This window comes from Podarcis raffonei, chromosome 15 (genome assembly GCF_027172205.1).
Source record: "Podarcis raffonei isolate rPodRaf1 chromosome 15, rPodRaf1.pri, whole genome shotgun sequence".
Taxonomy (NCBI): Eukaryota; Metazoa; Chordata; class Lepidosauria; order Squamata; family Lacertidae; genus Podarcis; species Podarcis raffonei.
This window is the reverse complement of record NC_070616.1, coordinates 38,613,117-38,637,922: the sequence shown is the minus strand read 5'-3', so window position 1 is coordinate 38,637,922 and position 24,806 is coordinate 38,613,117. Positions and strand designations below refer to the sequence as shown.

At 45.1% G+C, this 24,806-nt stretch overlaps 1 protein-coding gene across 4 annotated transcripts; it reads right to left on the bottom strand.

Annotated features, from left to right (window-relative positions):
• Positions 1–666: 666 nt before the first annotated feature.
• Positions 667–17,420, bottom strand: LOC128402427 (cuticle collagen bli-1-like). Of its 4 annotated transcripts, none has more exons than XM_053366528.1 (3): positions 17,254–17,420; positions 2,086–2,783; positions 667–2,049 (listed from the first exon to the last, which is right to left on the bottom strand). In XM_053366528.1, the coding sequence occupies exons 2-3, from the start codon at positions 2,771–2,773 to the stop codon at positions 764–766; spliced, it is 1,974 nt and encodes a 657-aa protein (XP_053222503.1). In that variant the 5' UTR covers positions 2,774–2,783; positions 17,254–17,420; the 3' UTR covers positions 667–763. The 4 variants fall into 4 exon arrangements, with proteins under 4 accessions (XP_053222503.1, XP_053222502.1, XP_053222504.1 ...); XM_053366527.1 differs by adding an exon at positions 13,537–13,598 and having other exon boundaries at positions 667–2,783; positions 17,254–17,419; XM_053366529.1 differs by having other exon boundaries at positions 667–2,165; positions 2,217–2,783; positions 17,254–17,419.
• Positions 17,421–24,806: the final 7,386 nt, after the last annotated feature.

Below are 24,806 nucleotides of genomic sequence, written 5' to 3'. Positions count from 1 at the left end.
GCAGATGAATATTCATGAGGTTGGTGGGGTATAAATATTATTATTATTATTAAAATCACAAACAGAGGTGGAATGTGAAGAACTGAGTGTAGAACTGGAAAAATTAGAAGCTGACATTGACAGATTCTGCCATCCCTATTCATAAGCCGTTTGGTCTGCTACCCCATCCCATTTCATAGCACTGAAAGTCACTCTCAGTGAAGCTACATAAGAACTGGAAATCCTTTCTTTCTCTTGAAGCTAGACTTTTGTATAATGGCTTACTGCACCATAAAGCTTTCTGTTCAAGCTAAGCAGCTTCCCATGAGGGGCCAGTGTACTGGGAGGAGTCTGCCACAGGATATGTTAAAGCTATGCAGGTTTCACTGAAGAGACTATGTAACAGGAGAAGTCTGGCAAAAGGTGTGTTTTTCTCCGTGTTTCCATTAACTTGTTCATGTTTATACACTGAATATGCTTGACTAGCTATGAAAAAGGACATGGCTTGATTCATGTGGGCTGGGGTGGGGATGTTCCCTTCATTGCAAGGTTACCCTTGGCTTCTTTCCCTGGGAACTATTTTGAAACAGTGGCAGTGCCAAAGGTGGCTCTGAAGGAGTAAGAATTAGCACATGTAACAGCTATTAAAGACAGCCCACCAAACAAGATGCAGAAGCGACAATGCACTCTCCACAAAACATTTCCTTTATATAAACACATCTCTTTCCTTCTGGACATTTCCTGTCTCAGCGACAAAATGGCAGCTTAAGGAGGCTGCCCAACCTCAAGGTATCAGGAAAGGAGTGACCAGTGCCATAATCAAAAGCACAGAAGTCTTAGCAAAAGTGTTGTCACGCATGCGAGACGTGGCACTGTTGTGATTGCTTCCGGTGGCTCCTGCGCCAGGGGCGATGTTAGCTGCTTCTGGAACATGCTTCAGCCAGAGTTTGGTTGGCATCGGCGCTTCTGGCTTCTGATCATATTTGCTTCTTTCCATGTGACGGATGAAATCACTGTACAGCTCCCTGCACATCTCCCGCGCCACTTGCGTCACCACCCTGGCTTCCACCTCATCTGCCGTTTGGTTTCCGGTGGGCTTTATGTAATAGTTTGTGGTGGCATTCTCACAATCACTCGCAAAGACATCCTTCGTAACAAGGTGGCTGTAGTTTGGGTAGAAAACGGGATGGGTCAAACGATTGCGATTTTCGCTCCACCACTGCTCCTCATCGCTGTCATTGAAATGCAGGTGCATGTTAGACATGGAGCTGCCCAATTGGTCTTTCGCCACAGCGCCTGTTATCGCTTCTTCCGCCACAGGCTTCACTTCCGGCTTGGCCAGCATAGGCCCCTCTGGCCTACTCCCAGGACGTCTGAAGTCGCCTCCTGCATGGCTAGAGTAGGTACGATACTGCTCTATACACATTTCACGCACCACGTGCGTCACAACCCTGGTTTCCATCTCATCTGCCGTTTGGTTTCCGCTGGGCTCCGTATACTCGCGCACCGTGATATTTGTGCAATCTCTCACAAAGATATCCTGCGGGACAGGCTGGTTGTACTGTGGGTAGTAAACCTGGTCGGAGTAACGGTTGCGGTTTTCATACCACCACCGCTCGTCATCACGGTTGTTAAAGTGAAAATTGACATTGGACATGGCGCGGCCTAAGAGGTAGCCACCCACGGCTCCTGCTGCAGCTCCCGCCAGAGCTGATCCTGCCATATGTTTCATACTGGGCTTGGGTGGCTTGGGCTTCCATGGCTTACTGTCATATTTGCCCCAGCTGCCTCCTTCTCCATACCTCGGGTAACCAGGGTTTTGTGGAAAGCCAGGATTTTGTTGGGGATAGCCAGGGTTGTGTGGGTTACCAGGATTGTTTGGAGGGTATCCAGGGTTTTGTGGCGGATAACCAGGATTGTGTGGGTTGCCAGGATTGTGGTGAGGGTAACCTGGGTTTTGTGGAGGATAACCAGGGTTGTGTGGGTTGCCAGGATTGTGGGGAGGGTAACCTGGGTTTTGTGGTGGATAGACAGGGTTGCCAGGGTTTTGTGGTGGGTATCCAGGATTTTGTGGAGGAGGGTTGCCAGGATTGTGTGGGGGATAAGCAGGGTTTTGTGGTGGGTAAGCAGGGTTACCAGGGTTTTGTGGTGGATAGGCAGGGTTACCAGGGTTTTGTGGTGGATAGGCAGGGTTTTGTGGTGGGTAAGCAGGGTTACCAGGGTTTTGTGGTGGATAGGCAGGGTTTTGTGGAGGAGGGTTGCCAGGATTGCGTGGGGGGTAGGCAGGGTTTTGTGGAGGGTAAGCAGGGTTTTGTGGAGGAGGGTTGCCAGGATTGCTTGGGGGCTTACCAGGATTTTGTGGTGGGTAAGCAGGGTTATATGGAGGAGGGTTGCCAGGATTGCTTGGGGGCTTACCAGGGTTTTGTGGAGGGTAAGCAGGGTTATATGGAGGAGGGTTGCCAGGATTGCTTGGGGGCTTACCAGGATTTACTGGGGGATAAACAGGGTTGTGTTGTGGGGGAGCAGGATTGTGTACAGGTTGGTTGTGTACAGGTTTGACAGGTCGATGTACAGGTTTGCTAGGTCGATGTTCCACAGGTTTGCTAGGTCGATGTTCCACAGGCTTGCTAGGTCGATGATGTTCCACAGGCTTGCTAGGTCGATGATGTGAAGGCTTGCTAGGCTTTCTACTACTTCTACTGGATGAGCTTTTTCCCAAAACCGAGACAATGACATCCGTCTGCAGAAGAATAAAGAGAATTGCTATCGCGCAGGTCAGCAAGTACTTCCCCATAATGGCTATTCTGTAAAACAAAGTAAAAGAATCAAGTTTTTTTTTAAGGAAAAAAAAGAGACAGGGAGGATATAACACAAAATGCAGAATATATAATTGCAAGTAGGTGGTGGTGGTATTTCCAAAATGATTCTCTCTCACATTATATGTTGAGCAGGCTTTGGATGTGCCAATAATGTGAATCTGACAACTGTCCAACAAGAGGAGAGACTGTAGCCCTATGGAAGATCACACACTTTGTATGTAGAAGGACCATGGGTCAAACCCTGGCATCTCCAGGTAGGACTGGAAAGGACCCTGTTTGAGTGCAGACAATCCTGAGCCTGAGGTACCAATACTCTGATGGGGTATTAGGCAACTTTCTGTGTTCCCAAGTTGATGCTTGCACCAGCTGACAAAAGTCTATACAACTTGCAAGGCAAGTTTTTTGGGGGGACGGGGAATATAAAACAGCCCAGGTGTTTAAGTACTTGACTTACAGGACACAATTACATCAGGCAGAAGTCAGAAGGTAGCTCCACTTCAGCTATATATGAGCAGCAAACTTCTCACTTTCATGCCAGTTAGGAGCTTTTAAAAATTGTGCCACTTTCTTTGATGAATAATTCTGAGTCACTTGAAAACTTGACCATTCCAGCATCAATAGTCCAGTGAAAACCACCGACTTGCCAACACTACTGCATATACCAAAATATATACCATAGTAAATCCTCGCCCCAAAGTCCTCCAGCTCAATCTATCTCCTAGTTATATAAATTCCTGTTGAAGCTGTAGCAGAATTTTATTTTAGAAAAACACCACATTATAACTGTGATAGTCAGTATATAGATCCCAAAGTTTCGCAACATTTGAGTGCATACACATATGAACCACTATGGATTATAGTGCAAATGATTAAGTGTGTTGGCAAAAAGGCAGCTCTGGCGATCAAATGGATCAAGTATCTCAAACTCACTACCCTCCATCTCTCATTGTTAAAAGCACGCTGTGAAACGAGGTCCTTTTACAGAATTGCAAATGCATCCACAGACAGGGGAACCAAAATATAATAAAAAAATACGTTGGAGACTTCCGGGTTGGCACCTCCGGCAATGGCGGAGCTCCTCCGATCGGGAGGAACTTGCTCCGTGAAAAGCAGGGTCTGACCACCACGGCGAAGGCGGAGACCCATTGAAATCACAAGCGGGAGAAGCTTGTGAACCTGGGATTCGGCTGGCACCTTTTGCGCCTCCCCTACTCGGGGGAAACCCAGTTTCGGGGATCCAGAGCAACGTGGGGTGAGTGGCGCGGTGCTTCGAATTGACTGCTTCTTTCACGGAGTGAAGCCGCATTGCTGTTGCCGGAGAGCGCTGACTTTTTCCTGTGGACAATTGGATTTTAAACAACTACCCATGAGTAGAATGGAAATTTGGATCTTTAAATACCTTAATTTGGCACTGAAACGGGGAAGGTCTTAAACAGGAAGTCCGCCTTCCCCTTTTGTAAATAGATTGAAGCAAAGACGTTATAAGCTAAAGTCTTTGAAAGCTTTTGGCAAAGGATTAAATTTTCATCAGTTAAAACTACAAAACCCCCCTTGGAAGCAGGAGAAGAGGGGGGGAAATTTGGACTTAGCAAGCCTGCAGGAGAGAGTGAAAAACCAAATTACCACTGCTCCGAACCTGGAAAGGGCTGCCAGAAAGAGTGAAGTTTTGGGAGAGTTCATTGACTGCAAACAAAACATTTTTGACAGCTAGTTAAATAAGAGAAAGATACTGTTTCCATTGTCCTCTTCTGCGTTTAAAAAGGAGGAAAAGTAACTGGAAATTGAAACTATTTTTATGGCTTGAATTGTGTCTGAAAGGATTGATACAAGTGGAGACTGTTTCCCTCTAGAGGGAGTTTTTGAAACTGTCACAGGAGTGCAACTGGGGAATCACCAGCTGCTAGATAAGTAATTGTGAGAACCAGAGATTGACCTTGGACCACTCAAAATGTTGACAGGAGAAGCCATTGTGACGGTATTATGCAAGATAAGCTACTCGCTGGAACAGCTTCATAAGAAGACGGATGACATGTCTTTTAAAATTGACAACTTGGATCAAAAAGTGACTAATTGGAGTCAAAAAGTGAGCACCAACACAGAAATAATTCAGGACTTGGTACAAGAATCTACCTTGGCAGGACAAATTGTGGAGGAGAAAGAGAAAGCTGTGGTTGTTGAGCCTAAAGTAATACAAGCGGGATCCTTAGTCTTACAGAAGCAAATTGAGGATTATAAGTTGAGGCCTTCTATGATTGAATCTAGAAAAAGCCAGATTTTGAGGATTGGATCCTGGCTTGGACGGAAGAAGGAAAGTTGGAAAGATCCCTCTATGCAGGGATTAACTGACTTTTGGGACATGGACTTGGGTCTGGAGGAGATTGGAGTTCTGGGGGCCTTTGGATTTGGAGGAATTTTGAAACATGTCATGAAACATCTTATAGACCTCAGCTTCAACCATGGAAATTTGGCTGACCTGCCTGGAAGGAATAAAAGCATTGTTAGGTTGGAGTCTTCCCGAGATCTGCTCTTTGGCATTAAAGAATATGAAGAAGACCTGCAGAAGGGACCTGGAAAAGAGTTAAGAGCCTCGGACATAAGATCTCCAGGTTGATGGCAGATCCGACTGGCAGAATCCGAAACCAGGGAGAGGAGATGGTGGAAGAAGATTAGAGGATTTAAAGTTTATATATAGAAATACTGTAAAATTAATGAATGATAGAAAAATGGTGGAAAGAAATTTTATGGCCTTAGCAGAAATGTTATATTGAGTTAAGCATATATAAGTATTTTAGTTCTAATGATAAAAAATATGTCAAGATATTTATAATATGACAGAAAATAGAGAAAGATGGAAAGGATTTGCTGAAACAATTAATAGAAGTGGAATACAAAAAGGGAGGTGAGAGGAAGTCGAGGAAACAAGGGAATGAAAGATAGAGTATGGAAAAGGTGTGATGTATGTTTTTAAATGGTTATTGTTTTGTTTTGTTTAGGGTTAAGGTGGGTTAGGGTTAGGGTTTTGTTTAGTTTAGTTTACTGTGTTTAGGTTGTGTTTTGTATTGTTTGCCGTATTTTTCGCCCTATAGGACGCACTTTTTCTCCTCCAAAAATGAAGGGGAAATGTGTGTGCGTCCTATGGGGCGAATGCAGGCTTTCGCTGAAGCCTGGAGAGCGAGAGGGGTCGGTGTGCACCGACCCCTCTCGCTCTCCAGGCTTCAGCGAAAGCCTTGGGAGCCCGGCGGGAGCTCCCACGGAAGGCGCCCACTCCGTCTCCGGCAGGGACGCGGCGCGCGGGGAGCCTCCGCCTGGGTGGGAGACGAGGCGATGCCAGGGCATCTGGCCGAGCTCCGCAGTGCCTGCAGCTGCACTTGCTGCTGCTTCTGGAAAGGCGAGCTGCTCCTGACGCGGGGAGAACCAGGGACATGCAGCCGATACCCCTCCGGCCCCAGCCAGGTGAGCTGGCGGGCAGGTTGGGCGGCCAAGCGGGGTTGGTTGGGGGAGCAGGCGGGCGCGCAGCGTGGGGCCACGGGGCCACCCAACGGGAGAGCCGAGCGCAGCCCCTGCAGGAGGACAGCAGGGCGCCGCCCATGGAGAGCCCCGCCGCGCTGGAGGACGCACTCCTCGGCTGCCCACCCACCTCGGGGCTGCCTGACGTTGTGCGCCCGGCTGCCCCTCTTTCCTTGGAAGCGGTGCAGGCTGCGAGGGAAGGGGGGATCCCAGATCTCTCCCCGGTACAGCAGGCCTGAGTCCCGGACGCAGCTGAGCTGGGGTGGGCGGCGGGAGGCACCGGGGAGAGAAGCCGGAGAGGTTCGGGGGGGATCTCCCAACTTATTTTCGGAGCGCTGCGGAGGGAGGGGGACTTGAGCGCTTAAGGCAGCAAAGAGCCACTTGCAAAACAACCGCTGATCTTTCGGCACTTTGCATTAGCAGAGGGGGTGGCGAGGGAAAACATCTGCCCAAGGAGCAGCGGGAGGGGAGGCATTGCTTGTTCTTGTTTCGTTAGCCTTCCGGATTTGCCTGCTTCTGGTGGCGCTTTGGGGCTGATCACCGCGCGCCTGCTTATCACTTGTGGACTTGTTGCTTGGAGACGCCTAGCTCCAGCTGTGCTAACTTTCTCCGCTGAAGTGCAGTGCGCCTGAGTCAGCTTCAGAGCAGACGAAGAGTTCTGCTTGCCGCCTGTGACTCACCCGGATGGCTCATTCACGGGCAAGTCACTGCAAAAAAACCGGGGATATGCCTTCTTAGCCCCGCCGGAGTACTTTTTAAAAGGCAGTGAGCCTTAAGGCTAGAGAGGTAAAGGAAGCAACACTCCAAGTGAACGACTGCAGACGTCTTTGCCTTTGCAAATGCATCATTTGTCAGACTTCTGAAATGTCAGTTTATGCATCATTGCTTTGGCTATGGTGCGGACCCCTCCCAAAGTTTTTATAAATAACACAAAACAATTTAAAGTGTTTGGTTGTCAGGGTGCTGCCTCATTTTCAGGGACTGTCTCTTAATTCTGGACATCACTGCCCCATAAGGAGCACGATCCCATATTCACAACTGCTAGGCACTGTAGAGACTTCTTAGGATGGAAACCTTATCAGTGCTGGTTGTGTATAAACTTTCTGAGCAGTCAATTATTTGTAGCAAAGCTGTGCTTTGTGGTTGCTTTTTTTTAAAGGGGGTTAAACTTAAGACTCTGTAAAAGGAAGGTTTTACCTGTGGGTTCTGAGATCTTTTTTCTGAATTTTTTTTTTCTTTATTTCCCCCCAAAAATCTAGGTGCGCCCTATGGGCCGGTGCGTCCTATAGGGCAAAAAATACGGTATATATTGTATTGTATTGGTTTTTTTCTTTCTTTGTTTTTTTCTCTTTTGTCTTTTTTCTTTTTCTTTTCCTTTTCTGTAATCTTTAAAAGTAATAAATATTATTTTTATTTAAAAAAAAAATACGTTGAACCCATTGGAAAATCAAGGCTTGGTAAATAAAGTATAACAGAGATACCTTAAGCACATGCAAAGTGCATTTCCCTTACCCCTGAGCAATCACAATATGCCCACCCATATTTGTATTGGAAAGACGCGTGCTCGCCTTAGAAATTAAGCACTGGAGAATCCTCTCAAGGAAAAAAAATACAGTTCCAGACTCTAATGCTCAGAAAGACCAAAGCCCCCTGCTTTGAGGCAGTGTGTTTTAGCGTACAAACAAAGCTCCATTCCTCTTCTCCTTCCAACCTTTTAAATTGTTCCAAAGGCTTTGGGGCCAGTGCCAATGAGCTGCTGCAGATTGCCCTTTCCCACAAATTCACCATAATCAGCTTACACTTTTCCGGCATGCAAAGTGGGATTTTCCAAGTCCTAGCATGCTTTACAGAGAACTTGCACCACCTCACCTCACCAAGCCTAGGGGGAAAGTGTTGTTGCAATCAGGCCCCGCTGTGGGCATCCCATGGACATCTGGCGACTGTGTGGACAGGATGCTGGGCTGCAGGTGCCGTTGGTCTGATCCTGCAGCCAAGCACTTCTGATGCTCTGATTTTCTCAACTGCAAGTTGCAATGAGATGCACGCAATCACTGTTGGCCACAGCAGGTTCACAGCTTTGCTTCACATCTACAGTGGTACCTTGGTTCTCAAACGCCTTGGTACTCAAACAACTTGGAACCCAAACACTGCAAACCTGGAAGTGTTCCGGTTTGCGAATTTTTCTCGGAAGCCGAACGTGCTCCATTTTGAGTGTTACGCTTCCAATTTGAGTGCCACACTTCCGTTTTGAGTGTTACGCTGAGGTCTGTCTGTTTTTGCTATTTATTTTGCGTTTTTGTGGCTTTTTGTTTTGTTTTTGGGACTGTGTGGAACCCAGTTCAGCTACTGATTGATTGATTGATTGATTGATTGATTGATTGATTGACTGACTGCTGTACATTGTTTATTGCTTTCATTTTATGGATCAATGGTCTCGTTAAATAGTAAAATTCATGTTAAATTGTTGTTTTAGGGGTTGTTTTTAAAAGTCTGTTGTTGTTGTTGTTGTTGTTGTTGTTGTTTAGTCGTGTCCAACTCTTCGTGACCCCCTGGACCAGAGCACGCCAGGCACTCCTGTCTTCCACTGCCTCCCACAGTTTGGTCAAACTCATGCTGGTAGCTTCAAGAACACTGTCCAACCATCTCGTCCTCTGTCATCCCCTTCTCCTTGTGCCCTCCATCTTTCCCAACATCAGGGTCTTTTCCAGGGAGTCTTCTCTTCTCATGAGGTGGCCAAAGTATTGGAGCCTCAGCTTCAGGATGTGTCCTTCCAATGAGCACTCAGGGCTGATTTCCTTAAGAATGGATAGGTTTGATCTTCTTGCAGTCCATGGGACTCTCAAGAGTCTCCTCCAGCACCATAATTCAAAAGCATCAATTCTTCGGTGATCAGCCTTCTTTATGGTCCAGCTAGACCATAAGTCTAGAACGGATTAAAAGTCAAGAACGGATTAATCCATTTTGCATTACTTTCTATGGGAAAGCACGCCTTGGTTTTGGAACGCTTTGGTTTTGGAACAGACTTCTGGAATAGATTAAGTTTGAGAACCAAGGTACCACTGCATTATTATTTAGCATGATTTGGAGGGATGCTTTATTGCTTTGTTCAGAGCCCACAAGCTGATTCAGAATCAGCACATTTGCCAGGGGTCTGTATCCCGCAAGAGCCCAGGAAGTTCTGTCTCCATTGAAGGCATTGGTCCAAAGAAAAAGCCTAGCATATCAGCTTGAATTTCCATGAGGGCAAGTTGGAAGCCAGTTCAACTCAACAGCCTCCCATTAGACCTTTCCACACACTTTGTCTTGGGTTTGACTAGCTCAGGCTAGTTAGAAGGCTGGAGGCGACTTGCAATTCCTTGGAATCAATTCCTTGGAATCATCCACAGCCCGTCTCTGATTTGGAGCGTAATTTATGTTCTGGGTTAATCATCGCTTGCCATATGGAGCCATAACAGGAATGTCAAGGGCAAAGTGAAGACAAAGTGGCCCTCCTTCTATGGGCAAGGAAGATAAGACAGTGCTGTGGGGTTTTATTCTAGACAGCAGGGCGTCCTTGTATCATCTTGGTATTCCAACTTCCACTCAGAGTAGCTGTCAGGAAGAGCTTGTTTTGATTGCATAATGTTCCCTCCTTCCTATGCACTGTTGCTCTCAATCCGCTGTTTATCCCGCTCCCTCACCCCCCTTTCTTTTCACTTGCACCCTCCTAACAATGGGGACACTGTATTCCACTAAAAGTTCCTCCAGGATTGCCAGCAGGGCAGATATTCTGTTTTCTGGTCATGCCTCCGCTTGTTGAAGAGAGTCGTCCATTCTTGGTAAACATGTGCTGGGCCTGGATGGGGTGGAAGGGAGGGCCTTTGGCACTTAGCACTAAAGAAGTGTCTAAACTGGAGCAGAGGCAAACAAGTTTACCTTCCCGTGGGCTGTGGATGGTGACAAGGAATTGGAAGTCGCCTCCAGCCTTCTAACTAGCCTGAGCTAGTCAAACCCAAGGTCTAATGGGAGGTTGTTGAGTTGAATTGGCTTCCAACTCGCCCTCATGGAAATTCAAGCTGATATGCTAGGCTTTTTGTTTGGACCTTGATTGAGTTCTGGGATTTAGAATTGACCAGGGCTGTTGATACAATTTCTCCTAACTGCCCTCTTCCACCGTCTTCATTTTCTAGGGAAGCTGACGGAGATGAGCCTCTTGGGACAATGGTTAGCAGAGGCACTGGGTTGCCACCAAGATGGGGTGGGGCTGGCACTCGTTGCACATGTGTGACATCACACATGGCGTGCATTGCACCCATATGATGGCGCATGCATGATACAAGGAGCCGAGCACTTGGGAGAAGCCGGCCACTGGACCTGTGGTGCATGCCAGATGGGTGCAATGTGTGTAGGACCAATAGAAGATGGAGAGGGCCAAGGTGTCTTTGGCATACCTGGTGGTTAGAGTGCAAGTGATCGAAAACTTGGCCTGAATCTGACTGGCTATGACTCATAACTCATCTGAGATTCTATTCTTTGATGATACCAGTGGCAAATAAATCTTATTTATTCACCAGCATGGTGCCTGCAGAGAGTGTTGACCAGTAGAAAAGCATTTTACTGGAAAGCATGGAGGGAACAGTTTACAAAAAAAAACCCCAAAATGTGAATTAATATGCCTCTTTTTTTAGAGATGGGGAAACTCGCCATTCCCCAGCAAGATTAGGGCATTGATTGTGAACAACAGCCACAACCTAATGCTCAACTCCAGCCACCCTCACGTATCCTACTTTTACCCCTCAGCCATACAACTGACCACAAATCCACAGAATCCCATTGAATGGACACACCTTTCCAACAAACGACCAGCTCATAACCATCCAAACCATCTGTGCAAGCCAAACTTGTTTAAAGTACTCAAAACATGCAAAAGAAGAACCTGCGACAGGAGTTTCTAGACCAGCTGCAAGATGTATACTCAGCCCTGCCCACACTCTGTAGAAACCTGACTCTTGTTTACTCTTCTGAGATTTTGGAGGAACCATAGAATAAACCTGCCAGAAGCACCTCTGTGCTGAGCTTAGCAGCAAGATCCATGAGGTCTGCTTGTCACTGTAATATAAACATGAACACTAATAGATGATACGTACAATACAGATATGCCAGAAGTCTGGCTTTTGCTCAAATAACTGAATTGCTTTTCAGCCAAGGAGAAGAAACTCCACCCGGCTCTCCAGATGAAAACCGTAGATTTGATCGCTCACAATCCGAGAGCAGGGTTTTCCAAGTGGCAAGTATGGCTTGCAAGGTTACATATGGCCTTTGTTACATATCTTTAAGCACCAGGCAAAAAAACATTCATCTTCTCCCAAGCCTTTGGCAAATTAAACAATCTATGGCCTTTTAAACTGGGGGGTATTGTTTTTCTTTGTTACTATGTGATGTGTTTTTCTGTTTTTATATTGTGAACCACCCCTGGATCCTTGGATGAAGGGCAGCATCAAAATTTAATAAATAAAACTAAAATAAAAATTTAGGCTTGCACAGGTGAAGTGGATGGAAGTGCCCTGTTGCCCTAGTGTGATGAACCAGCTTTTTGCAATTATGTAAGTTACAGGGGAATGCAAGAAAAATGGGTGGATGAACTAAGGATTAATGTGAAGACATGTGAATCCCCTGCAGGCAAATCAGGCCAAATTCTTATCCTGTGGTATAACCACCATGTAAAACAAACCAGAATGAATGTTCATTAAGGACTGGACACAATCTAACCATCACGTAAGTTTTGTGCAAACACATCGAGATGAATGTTGTGTATAAACAAGTCATTTATTGTGATGTGTGGGGATTTTTATTTTATTTTTAAAGTTAAACTTGATACTTAAAAGGGTGAATGAAACCCTAGATTTAGGGATTGCCAACCTTCTTGAGTCCATGGGCAAAGCGCGACCTGCGTGCAACAGCCCTCTACCCGCTTGTGATTCCTAGCATACTGCCTCTGACTGTGGAGGGACAACATATAGCCATGAGGGTTAGTAGCCACTGACAACCTGATCCTCCATGAATTTGTCAGATCCTATTTGAAAGCGTGGCGCTGTGGGTTAAACCACAGAGCCTAGGACTTGCCGATCAGAAGGTCGGCGGTTCGGGGTGAGCTCCCGTTGCTCGGTCCCTGCTCCTGCCAACCTAGCAGTTCGAAAGCATGTCAAAGTGCAAGTAGATAAATAGGTACCGCTCCGGTGGGAAGGTAAACAGCATTTCCGTGCGCTGCTCTGGTTCACCAGATGTGGCTTAGTCATGCTGGCCACATGACCCAGAAGCTGTACGCCGGCTCCCTCGGCCAATAAAGCGAGATGAGCACCGCAACCCCAGAGTCGGCCACGACTGGACCTAATGGTCAGGGGTCCCTTTACCTTTACCTATTTGAAAGCTATCAAAGGAGGTGACCATCACTGCCTCTGTGGGAGCAAATTCCATAGTTTAGCTATACGTATGGCATGTTAGGGGCGGATGGCTCTGTTAATTTTAGTTCTCTCTGTTTCTCATTTGTCTTTTGTCTGTTCTGGATTTTCCAAAATTCAGCTTCGTTGAATGTCCACAAATCCTAGTGGCGTGAGAGAGGGAGAAAAACATTTATCTGTTCCCTTTCTCCGCTCCTTATGCCATTTTATACACCTCTGTCATGAGGAGAGAGGTGATGAGGGAGAAACCCAAGCAAAAGGGGACTGCAGCAGATCAGCTCCCCAGACAGCCACGCCATAAAATATTATCTAATCGGTTTAGCCTCCCAGTTCCCCGAAATCATGTTGTCTCCTCCACTGTCTAAAATTAGATTGCAGGCACCTCAGGGTTCGTTTTGAGTTTGTTTGTTGCTTATGTTGCTCTGGAAATTGCACCAGTAGAGCTAGATTAATAATAGCATTTCCATCTAATTCTGCACTTAGGTTTGGAAGCAAAATGGAGCCACCAAAAAAAGTAAAAATAAAGTGCTTCTATAGAAAATAGATCTTCCCAGGTATCCACAAGTATATTAGTTTGCAGTGGCGTAGCGTGGGGGGTGCAGGGGGAGCCGGCCGCACCGGGCGCAACATCTGGGGGGGAGTGCGCTCGCACTCGCAGCTCTCTGCCCCTACTAAAATCCACAGGTTAGGGGGCGCAAATTACTTGCATTGCCCCGGGTGCTGACAACCCACGCTACACCACTGTTAGTTTGTAAAAATCAAAGAAGAAGAGATTTTAGGCAAAACACAGACACCACAACAGCCTGACAAGGACCTTCCAGGACCTGTTGAATGTTGACAGCAGTAGAGGTACAGCCTGTTGAGGATGGCAGATGAAAATGAAAATAGGAACTGGTTATCAGTTTTCCTTAACAATGTACAGGGAGTGTTCAGGTGGTAGAAATTTGCAGAGGTTCCCTACCTTTTGGAAAGCCAAGAAACTGTCATAAAACCAAAAGAAGAAAAATGTGATGCTCAGAACTCTTCCTCCAAAGCAGGGGTAGGCAACCTAAGGCCCGGGGGCCGGATGCGGCCCAATCGCCTTCTCAATCCGGTCCAGGAATCAGCGTGTTTTTAAATGTGTAGAATGTGTGCTTTTATTTAAAATGCATCTCTGGGTTATTTGTGGGGCATAGGAATTCATTCATTTCCCCCAAAAAAATATAGTCCGGCCCCACACAAGGTCTGAGGGACGGTGGACTGGCCCACGGCTGAAAAAGGTTGCTGACCCCTGCTCCAAAGCAAGCAGAACACCTACACACCCCACAAAAAAGCAGGGAGGCAGGCAGCACACAAACCACCAAGAACATCCCCTCCCCCAAAAAACTGATTTAAAGGGAGGGGCAGAGGGCACTGGTGATAATTGCGGGTGCCATGGTGACCATCAGTGCCATACTAGGGGGGAGGCATAATTAAAGGGTTGCCCACCAGGAAATAAAAAACTCCCACCATCCTTCTGCATAATCTGGTGAGACTTTGAAACTTTCTATAAACCTCCCATGTGCCACTTGCACCCAATAAAGTAGTAAGTTTCAGGGCTGGTAGTAAAGGTAAAGGGACCCCTGACCATTAAGTCCAGTCGTGGCCGACTCTGGGGCTGCAGCGCTCATCTTACTTTATTGGCCGAGGGAGCCGGCGTACAGCTTCCAGGTCATGTGGCCAGCATGACTGAGCCGCTTCTGGCGAACCAGAGCAGCGCACGGAAACGCCGTTTACCTTACCGCCGGAGGGGTACCTATTTATCTACTTGCACTTTGACGTGCTTTTGAACTGCTAGGTTGGCAGGAGCAGGGACCGAGCAACGGGAGCTCACCCCGTCACGGGGATTCGAACCGCCGACCTTCTAATCGGCAAGTCCTAGGCTCTGTGGTTTAACCCACAGCGCCACCCGCGTCCCTAAGGGCTGGTAATCGACTCCAAAACTGATCCCATTAACACTTCATAGCAGAGCAAGGGAAGGTTTCATGAGGATGGTAGAGGAAAAGAGGGCGTCTATTCCTCCTCTTGGAGCTCTTCCCACCATCAGTAGCAACACCAACCCAAATGGTGCCTTCTGTCTGAGGCTGGCTGGAGATCTTCCAGGAACACTCCTCTTAGGAGCTGGCAATGCACTGCACCATTTTGTTGCAGCCGGCCGCACTTGTTATTGTATCAATAACTCCACAGGCAGAGAAGAAATGCATTGAGACAGAAACCAGGAGAGCAAGCACAGTGGCGGAGCTTCATGCTCTGGTACCAGGGGCTGAGAGCAGGCGGGGGCATGGCTGGCGCATGTCCCGGGGGCGTGGCATGCTGCCCACAGGGGCAGGGTGCCCAGCATGGTGGGGCAGCCACGATGGCACCCCACCGGGGACGTGGTGCCGGGGGCTGTGCGCTCCCCCCCGCCCCCCCTCTTCCTCCTCCAGTGAGCAAGCGTCATCCTGTAAAGAATTGCTCTGGGAGGATCAACAAGTTTGTTGGCGCTGTATTGATCCATAGATCACCTGTAGATGCCAAGAGTCTGCACACAGCCTTCTTTCTTGTTACCCATTGGCTAATGTTCTGGCCAGTTAATGCTTTGTAGCTGTGGCTACTGGCTGAACCCTTAGATGAAGATATATACAGTGGTACCTCTGGATATGCGGCAGCTAGACTGGTGACTGGGAGCGGCTGCCGAGACCACATAACACCGGTCTTGAAAGTCCTACATTGGCTCCCAGTATGTTTCCGAGCACAATTCAAAGTGTTGGTGCTGACCTTTAAAGCCCTAAACGGCCTCGGTCCAGTATACCTGAAGGAGCGTCTCCACCCCCATCGTTCTGCCCAGACACTGAGGTCCAGCACCAAGGGCCTTCTGGCGGTTCCCTCGCTGCCAGAAGCCAAATTACAGGGAACCGGGCAGAGGGCCTTCTCGGTAGTGGCACCCGCCCTGTGGAACGCCCTCCCACCAGATGTCAAAGAGAAAAATAACTACCAAACTTTTAGAAGACATCTGAAGGCAGCCCTGTTTAGGGAAGCTTTTAATGTTCAATAGACTATTGTATTTTAATATTTTGTTGGAAGCCACCCAGAGTGGCTGGGGAAACCCAGCCAGATGGGTGGGGTAGAAATAATAAATTATTATAAATTGTTGTTGTTGTTGTTGTTGTTGTTGTTGTTGTTGTTGTTGTTGTTGTTATATGAACTCTTCTGGTTCCGGATGCGAACTTTGCCCCAGAATGTGAGTGGAAATCGTGTGCCAGAGGTGGCACCTCATGTTAAGAACAGTTTCAGGATAAGAACGGACCTCCTGAACAAATTAAGTTCATAACCAGAGGTACCACTGTAGTTCCTAAGAGCTAAGATGACAATCAAGCAGGGAATTATAGAAGGTCATTTTGCATAATCTGGAGACAGATTGTTGGGCGGTGGGGATGGTGAAGGGTATGGTGAATATATTGTAAGGTAAATGCATCAAATATAAACTGTGTCTAGAAGCAATACAAGCATGCCATTGAATACAACCCCACACTGGTGCCCTAATTGCGTGGCACACAATTGGTGGAAAAGCAGTAAGATTTGGTGTGTAATAACAGTGCGGAGGGGTGGGGTCAATTTCCTCCCATTTTTACAAAACCAGGATTAATCTAATCAAATTTTCCTGCAACTATTTGGAATGTGTGTGCATGCAGGCGTGTATTGTATATCTCAAAATGGTGGGAAAATAAAATGTGTAGAATTCTGCTCTTTCCCCTGAGTTTAGAAGCAGCTACAAAGGCAGGTTTTATTAAAAAACCAAACTGAAGGAACCTTGTGGTCATGTTTATATGTCATGCTCTATCTTACCTTCCATTTTTTCCTTGATATAAAAGGAGTTCCTCTTTGCTCAGAAGTCTCTACAATCCGACATTGTTTCAGAAATTTCTTGCACCCCATATATGCTATCATTTTGGGATATGTTTATAACAGCTGGTGACGATAACAAGGATTTAAACATCCTGTCAACAGCTGCCTTAAAAGCTTTGTAAATGCAGAGCACTCAAAGAATAAACCCCCAGACGGTTTATCTGTTGCGTTATGCAATGAAATACGACCGCCTCAAACAGCAAACCAAGGGAAATCCTTTTGCCTCCATTGCTCATTTAGATGCTATGAGATCATTAGGCAACCCGGCACTCTGATCCTAACATGAACGGACACCCTTGCAAATAATGTCTCCATTCGGAGTAGCTTAAAAATAAAAAGAAATTGGCAGACATGTCTACGATTTATGCAACACAGCAGCTGCAAGGAGTCAATTTAATTTAATGAAGCAGATTTAATAAATATGAACATTCAGGACCTAGAGAATGACAGCAGAATGTTGAAGAAAACCACAGCGTCTAGAATATCAGCCTCTTCTGCTGCTGACAACTGAACTGTAAGTATCTAAGAGGTAGAAATTAAGAGTAGCCAGGATGTGACTGAGCAGCTGTAAGCCCTGTAAATTCATTTTAAAAGATGAAACAACTTACCCTTATTTGGACTGTCTGGACGAGCTTTTCAAAGACCCTCTTCTTTTGTACGTCAGGTCTCTCTGTGTGCCCGGAAATCTATGCGCCTCTCAAAATAAGTAGCAGTAGGTGGGGCGTGCTGAACGCCTAACAAGAACAGTTGTTTTTCTTGGGAGATACGTCACTTGAGAGCAGCCTCTGAGTCAGCCCACCCTTCTACCAGTAAACGCATTAGGAAATTAGAGTTTCTGGATGGTGGGAGGGAGCAGGGGAGCAGAAACCTCCCCAGTCAGACTCGGGCTTCAGGAAAAAGTTGTGCTTTCAGAACTGGCTTCTAACTTTCAAACATGAAGTTGAACAAAGTCCACATTTTCCAGTAGGATTCTAAAACTAGGACTATATTCCATGCAGTGTGTGATCACTGACTGTGGACATCAAAATCTTTTTTGCACTCTTATCAGCTTCTGGTAGAATTCTACCTTGTTTCAGATTGATTCAGCCTCTATTTAAAAATGGATGTTTTCTCCCCTCTGGTGGTAAGTGTGTTTCAGTATGAAAGGGAGAATGTTTGCCGCTGACCACTGTCAAAACATGCCATTGGTGGTCCTTAGGATATTTTATTCCATGAGCTCTCAAAACATTTTCCTCTGGGCCACACACTCAGAATAAAGATTTGCTTGTGCTGCACTGATTTTCTAATTGATAATAAATAACATTGGAAAACAAAAAGAAACAACAACTAGCAGTGCTTGATTTATAACATAGAACACAAATACTTTATAGTGTTTAAATGTTTCTTTGATTGTTGTCAAATCTTCCCTTGCCATCCTCTCCTCCCACATCCTCTGAGAATTACAGTTCTGAAGCAAAATGGGCAGAAGCGGGCCTGGTTTTAGTCAACAAGTGAAATCACCACCGTGACTGGTGGGTAGGGAATGGATATACTGCATTTGTCCATTTCAGTTCCTTTTGGTTTCTCAGTTTTTTCAGTCTTAAATCCAGTCCCCCACATTACTGTAGTAGAGCTTTGGGGCGGGGGGGAAGGGGGAGAGAATCTTCATGAATTTTTGTCAGCATTTTTGTGTGCAATTTTCCAAGGAAACATGTTATGTACTGAGTTGAATAGGATCCAAAAGGCAGCAGTCTGATTGGTCCTAGAACAATAGGATCCAAAATGCAGCAGTCTGATTGGTCCTAGAACAATAGGATCCAAAATGCAGCAGTCTGATTGGTCCCAGAACAATGCAGCAGTATGATTGGTCTGCAGGAGCCACCCAATCCAGCTCCAGGTGGAAGTGAATCCACAACCTGATTGGCCTACAGGAGAATTCCGGAATTAGCCAATCACGTGCAGCCCATTGTGTAAATAATGAATATAAGGTAGATACTTTGGGGAAACTTTTATTCTTCCTCACCACTATGAGCTGAATAAAGAGCATGAAATCCACTATTGACTCTGAGTATATTTCAAAACACATCTTTGTATGCATTTTGGGATAATATATATATTATATATTATATAATACATATATATGTGTGTGTGTGTGTGTGTGCGCGCGCGCGCGCAATCAGTTTTTCCCAGGGAAAGGTGGTGTATTTGCAGATGAAGAATGTGAACAGTAGCAAGTAATTTCTGAAGTGTCCTGTCTCCCACACAGGAGTGATTTAGAATGTTCAGATCCTGAGCAACTTTGCTAGCTGTCGCCCATTGCTTCTGGTATAGTACAAAACCTCTGGCAGCAATCACATCTCTCTCACCACACTTGCAAGCTAAAATAATTGTTTCCTTCCTGCATAAGCTTATAGTGGTTGACACATAAAAGTGTATAACAGCTCTGAATGGCATTGATATAGTTGAGTCTAACCTTCCACTGTGCATTATAACTGAACCATTCAGATTTCATTTAGATTAATCTTATGGCCTTAGATCTTACAATAGTCTTGAAAAACCTTTAGTGTTTTCTCAAGATAAATTTCTTGATTTTTCACTATTAGCAGTACATTGTCAGCAATAAAGGCTGGCCTTACAGATGTTGGTTCCTATTCTAAGACCTTCATTCTCTTAGCTAAATCTTACATTCTCTACCAATGACTCTATCATAGTATTGAACAACCAGGGGGATAATGGACATCCCTGTATTGCTACTCTAGACTGCCTTTTTTATCTTCTGCTGTCTACACATACAGTAGCAACTGGATTCCTGTATATTAACTTAACCCAAATAACAAAAGTAGGTCCCAGTCCCAGTTCTGCTTAATTTGAACCTGTTATTCCCAGTTGACTCAGTCAAATGCCTTTTCAGCAGCAATAAATACTAAGCCAAGTGGATCCTGTTTATTATTACAGGCAACTCCTGATTTACGCGGGTCCAACTGACATGCAACTGCGACTGCATGCACTGTGCCAAATCCAGAAGTGACTTTAAAAATGGCCCTCAAAGAGCCCAGAATGGGCAAAAAGGCACAAAAACAGTGCCTAGCAATCCCACGATACTTTGCAAGTGCAATCCCAGAAGCCCTTGCACTGACCATTGAGGCTGACCATTGTGGCTGGACTTTCCAGACTGATAATGCTTTCCTTTTTCCCATTTATTTTTTTATTTGCATTTTCAAAAACAGGAAAAGAGCATATTTAACCCCCTCCCCTCCTCCTGTCCTACTTACAACTTTGTACAAAATACAGCATGTATACATATACCATATAACTTCCCTTCCACCCTTTTCCTGGTTCCTTTGCTTTTCTACTACTCCGCATAATCCACATCTTTTTAATCATCCAATTTGTTACCTATTAAAAACTCTATCTATTTCAATTCCGCTGGATTTACGTGAGACCTGCTAAGCTATGTACCGGTATTTGTTTTTAAAATATTCGATAAACATTTTCCCTTCCTCCTTGTATTCCTCATCTTTTTCTCTTATCCTGTTCGTCAAATCAGCCAGTTCAGCATATTCAAATATTTTATACTGCCATTCTTCCTTAGTGGGTACTATACTAGTTCTCCACTTTTGTGCCAATAAGGTTCTAGCTGCAGTGGTGACATATAGTAATAAACCCTTTTGGTTTTGGGGGGACCTTCGTTGTTACCATTCCTAAGAGAAAAATCTCAGGTGTTTTAGGGAAAGTTTTTTAAAAATATCTTTTTAAATTCATTATATATAATTTCCCAACATTCCTTAATTATTTTACAGGACCACCACATGTGAAAAAAGAACCCTTATTTTCATTACACTTCCAACATATACCTTTTTCTTTTTTATACATTTTTGCCAATCTGGTGAGTGTTAAATACAGATAATGCTTTCCAATGCTCTTTAAAAAACAAAACTTTGACATTTAAGTTCCAGCTTTAACTGACATATATTGGTGGCCCATTAACTCATGTTCATTCTGCTCATTAAAAAAAAATATGAACTAATGTTTCCCAAATGACTTTGTGGTTCTAAAGTTTCTAATTACTTTTAAAACATTTAAACATTTAAAACATTTTTTAAATAGCACTTAACAGTAATATCTGGGATTCTAGTTGCTTTTACAGGTTTTTAGCCACTTTTACATGGCGCTGTGGTCTAAACCACTGAGTCTCTTGGGCTTGCTGATCAGAAGGTCAGCAGTTTGAATCTGCACGACAGTGGTGAGTTCACGTTGCTCTGTCCCAGCTTCTGCCAACCTAGCAGTTCGAAAGCATACCAGCGCAAGTAGATAAATAGGTATTGCTGTGGCGGGAAGGTAAATGGCATTTCTGTGTGCTCTAGTTTCCGTCATGGTGTCCTGTTGCGCCAGAAGTGGTTTAGTCATGCTGGCCACATGACCCGGAAAGCTGTCTGTGGACAAATGCTGGCTCCTTTGACCTGAAAGCAAGATGAGCGCCACAAACCCATAGCCACCTTTGACTGGACTTAACCATCCAGAGGTCCTTTAGCTTTTTTTGCATGTAAAGGTAAAGATGCCCCTGACCTTTAGGTCCAGTCATGGACGACTCTGGGGTTACGGCGCTCATCTCGCTCTATAGGCCGAGGGAGCCGGCGTTTATCCGCAGATAGCTTCCGGGTCATGTGACCAGTGCCACCCGTGTCCCTTCTTTCTTTTTACCTTAAGGTCCATAAATAGCAGCACCCTAGAGGTCCTGGGCTCTAAGAAAGTTAGATTAGCCTCAACCAGAGCCAGGGCCTTTTCAACACTGGCTCCAGCCTGGTGGAACGCTCTGCCTCATGAGACCAGGGCCCTGCGGGATCTGATTTCTTTCCGCAGGGCCTGTAAGACAGAGCTGTTCCACCTGGCCTTTGGCTTGGAGCCAATTTGATTCCCTCCCTCTCTTTCTTTTTTTCTTTCTCCTTCTGTGTTGGAACTCCTATTTGGGGACTTCCCTGGCTTTTTTCTGGCCCATGTAGGACCAGTCTGGATAGTTAGCCTTGGTGGAGACTTGACGTTTTTATCCCCAAAAAAGTTTTTGATTGAGTTTCCACTGAAATGAGGCTGCATTTTAATGTTTTAATGTTGTATTTTAATCTTGTTTTTTAAGCAGTATTTCAATCAATTGTTTTTATATTTGGTGTTAGCCGCCCTGAGCCCAGTCTTTGCTGGGGAGGGTGGGGTATAAATAAAATAATTTATTATTATTATTATTATTATTATTATTATTATTATTATTACATGTAACAGCAGCTAAAAACAAGCAAAAGGTCTTTAGAAGTATGTCTGTAGGAGGGGAAATATTATATAGAAAAGGCACTAAGTATCATGAAGATAGCTGTTCCACCAGCATTTTCTTCAAGCAGAAACAAATCAAAGAAAGGACTAGTTGATAACGCCACAAATTATTGTCAAATGCTGCTTGCTTGGGTATATACACCCCCAAACCTAAAGGAATATATGCCAGAAACATAGGCTCAGATTATTTGGGGGTGGTTCAGAAAGATGGCTGGTCTAGCTAATGTGCAACAAACAAACAAGCAAACAAACAACCCTGACAACAAAAAGTTAGAAATGTGATCTGTTTTTGCAGCTGCTTCTGTTCTAATGCAGAAGCCAGGAACTTCCATCCCATGGGTCTAATTAGGTCCACCAGGCCTCTGCATTTGGCCTGCAAGGCTATTTTGGCCAAGCCACCCCCACTTGCTTTACAAGTAAAGGCACAGCCACAGCTGGGCAAAAAGGGGGCTTGCAGGCATAATCCACTGGTGTATCTGACTTTAATTCTGCACGTGCTCAGTAAACAGACAGCTGCCACCATATGAGCCAAGGTTACTTAAAAGGTAAAGGTACCCCTGCCCGTACGGGCCACTCTTGACAGACTCTGGGGTTGTGCGCTCATCTCACTCTATAGGCCAGGGGCCAGCGCTGTCCGCAGACACTTCCGGGTCACGTGGCCAGCGTGACAAGCTGCATCTGGCGAGCCAGCGCAGCACACGGAACGCCGTTTACCTTCCCGCTAGTAAGCGGTCCCTATTTATCTACTTGCACCCGGCGGTGCTTTCGAACTGCTAGGTTGGCAGGTGCTGGGACCGAGCAACGGGAACGCACCCCGCAGCGGGGATTCGAACCGCCGACCTTTCGATCGGCAAGTCCTAGGCGCTGAGGCTTTAACCCACAGCGCCACCGCGTCCCCAAGGTTACTTACCTCTGTGCAATTAGGATAATCCCTCAGCCTCTCCCCTCTGCAACACCCTAAACCCTTAAGAACCAGTTAGCTGTGGGGTTTCCCTTAAAGTTCTGAATTTCCCAATATTGTACAGTACGTTCCTTGTCTGTTTATGTTCTTTTATGTTAGGGCCTCTCTGCACTTGCCACTTATAGTCATATACAGTGGTACCTTGGGTTAAGAACTTAATTCGTTCAGGAGGCCCGTTCTTAACCTGAAACTGTTCTTAACCTGAAGCACCACCGGAGCATGATTTCTGCTCTCATCCTGAAGCAAAAGTTCTTAACCCGAGGTACTATTTCTGGGTTAGCGGAGTCTGTAACCTGAAGCGTATGGAACCTGAAGCGAATGTAACCCGAGATACCACTGTAGTTGCTTGCTTGATCTGACATTTTTAAGAATGAATTTGCTGCCAATGATCTGCCCCTTTGGCTGCATGTTGCTGTTATCAGAGAATGAGCAGAGATATAGTGGGCAGGGTTGAAGGGGGGGGTCAAATATCTGTTACTATTTTTGCAGTGCAGTTTGTGCTGATTGGAGCCAGTCATAGTGAAAGGAACTGAGTCATCCACAGATAATTTGCTCCTAGGGTCACTCTGGAGAAGGTGTGTGCGGAGAACACTTAATTGTTCTGTGCGCTTCAAAGCTAGGTATTTAGGAACACTGGAAACACAAGGTGCTTCAATTTCAAGAGCATGGTGTGCAAGTTCTGTTGTGTACTATGGAACATTGGGGGGACGGAACCACAACTTAAGTCACTCTGAAAGAAGATACAGTCATACCTCATGTTACAGACGCTTCAGGTTACGTGTTTTTGGGTTGCGGACTGCAGGAAACCTCGAAGTACCGGAATGGGTTACTTCCGGGCTTTGCTGCTCGCGCATGCGCAGAAGCGCCAAATTGCACCGGCGCAGACATCCAAGGTTCCACTGTATTGGGCACTCCAAATCATTTGCCCACATATGTGTACAGAAAATAGTAGAAATAGATCTATTTAAAGGATACTTGCAAAACCATATTGAAAAATCAGAACTCCTATTAGAATAAACAAGTTCCGTTTTAAATACTGAAATACTAAAAAAAGATGGATAACAATGTGTAATAGAAAAAGAAGCATGAAATTAGGTTAAAGGTGTGTGAAAGAAAGTAATAGAAGTGGAAAGAAATTGCAATTGAGTAGATTGGAAGTCTAACACAAAGCTGGGGTGAGGGGTGGTGGATGGTGATGGGAAAAGGAATTATCTGTGGGACTGAATGTAGGTATGTTTGTATATATTGAAGGATTGTATGAAATGTATGTTTGTATGCTTGTATATTTGCAATATGTGTGTATTTTATAATAAAAATTTAAACAAACAAAAAAGATCTACATCGATTGTTGCAATGCATCCTTAATTTCCCCAGAATGGCTGGAGAAACCCAACCAGATGGGAGGGGTATATTATTATTATTATTATTATTATTATTATTATTATTATTATTATTATTATTATTATACAGTTGTTGTTTTGTTGTTGTTGTTGTTGTTGTTGAATGTGTGGCCCATGGATTCTATGTGGAAATATTCTTGTGGCCCACTTTTTTTGAAAAATTGGCTGTTCTACATCCAAGTGTTCATAGCAGACCAGCTTTTTTCAGCTGGTCCACATCACCCCCTGGTGTTCAGAGTGCTTATTACAGTGAAATGTGAACCCAATGGGATTTATTCCCAGCTAAGTGCATATCAGATTGCACCCTTAAACATTTTAAATATATTGATAGCTTCTTTAACTGAACTGTTTGGAGTTGCAAGATTTAATTAAATACTTTGATTCCACATGATTAATGGACACCAAAAACATTCAGCAAATATTTTTATTTCCTCTGCTGATTATACGTATTCTGCTGTTCTAGACCTTTGTATTTGAAGATACATTAATTCTGCCAACATCA